General features: G+C 61.4%; 1 protein-coding gene across 1 annotated transcript; it reads left to right on the top strand.

The window, feature by feature from the left end:
• Nucleotides 1-4: 4 nt before the first annotated feature.
• LOC104399257 (ORM1-like protein 2) lies at nucleotides 5-923 on the top strand (the record flags this gene model as incomplete). The annotated part of the gene is made up of 3 exons (XM_010023819.1): nucleotides 5-169; nucleotides 252-403; nucleotides 788-923. Coding segments are annotated over 3 exons (453 nt in total), but the record flags the coding sequence as incomplete, so codon positions are not given.
• Between the last annotated feature and the right edge of the window lie 329 nt (nucleotides 924-1,252).

Here is a 1,252-nt window from a genome sequence, read left to right as displayed (position 1 = left end):
CGTCGGCGTGGCTCACAGCGAGGTGAATCCCAACACGCGGGTGATGAACAGCAGAGGCATCTGGGTGGCCTACGGTGCCTCGGTGGGCGTCCTCCACGTCGTGCTGCTCAGCATCCCCTTCTTCAGCGTGCCCGTGGTCTGGACACTCACCAACGTCATCCACAACCTGGTCAGGTCACCTCTGCCCCCTCTCCCCGGGGCGGCGCCTGGCGGTGCTGAGGGCTCAGCTCTTCCCTCCTTCACCCCCACAGGTCATGTACGTGCTGCTGCACGCGGTGAAGGGGACACCCTTCGAGACCCCGGACCAGGGCAGGGACCGGCTCCTCACACACTGGGAGCAGATAGACTACGGGACGCAGTGCACCGCAGCCCGCAAGTTCCTCAGCATCTCCCCGGTGGTGCTGTGAGTGCTGCTGAGCTGGGCAGGATGGTGCTGGGGGGCGTCCTGGGGCTGCCGAGGGCTTCCCCAGCTTAGAGGTGCTCTTTTCCCAACACAAGAGGGAGATTGGAAGCTCTTCCCTGTGAGGGTGCTGAGGCGCTGGCACAGGGTGCCCAGAGAAGCTGTGGCTGCCCCATCCCTGGCAGTGTTCAAGGCCAGGTTGGACACAGGGGTTTGGAGCAACCTGCTCTAGTGGAAGGTGTCCCTGCCCGTGGCAGGGGTTGGAGCTGGATGAGCTTTAAGGTCCCTTCAACATAAACCGTTGTGGGCTTCTCTCAAGCACCCAAAATGCCCCCAGTGAGCAGTGGAAGCAGCCTGGAACTCACCCCGTGTCTCCCTGTGCCCCAGGTACCTCCTGACCAGCTTCTACACCAAGTATGACCCCACACACTTCCTGGTGAACACAGCCTCGCTGCTCAGTGTCCTCCTGCCCAAACTGCCCCAGTTCCACGGCGTCCGTGTCTTCGGCATCAACAAGTACTGAGGCTGCTGCAGGGACTCCTCCAGCTCCCGCCAGGGTCTGGGGAAGGTTTCTCCAGCCCAGAGCTGCTCCTTGGAGCCCATTCCTCCAGTTTGAATTCAACCAAATCCATCTCAAAGGCGTTTGCTACTGGTAACACCCGATTTCCAGCTGGGACACGCTCGGGTCACACATGGTGGGGCAGCACCTCCTCAAATCCAGCCCCCCACATCCATTCCCAGCTCCTTGCTGGGAAAGGGATGAGGGGCCCTCAAGCAGCTGAGAGGCAGGAAAAGCCAACCCAGGCTCTGGCACTGGGAGGAGGAGGAAGGTAAGCAAGAGAAGAAGGAGCA

Source organism: Nestor notabilis, unplaced genomic scaffold (genome assembly GCF_000696875.1).
Source record: "Nestor notabilis isolate BGI_N333 unplaced genomic scaffold, ASM69687v1 scaffold28591, whole genome shotgun sequence".
Classification (NCBI taxonomy): Eukaryota; Metazoa; Chordata; class Aves; order Psittaciformes; family Psittacidae; genus Nestor; species Nestor notabilis.
This window is presented reverse-complemented; position numbering and strand designations above follow the sequence as displayed.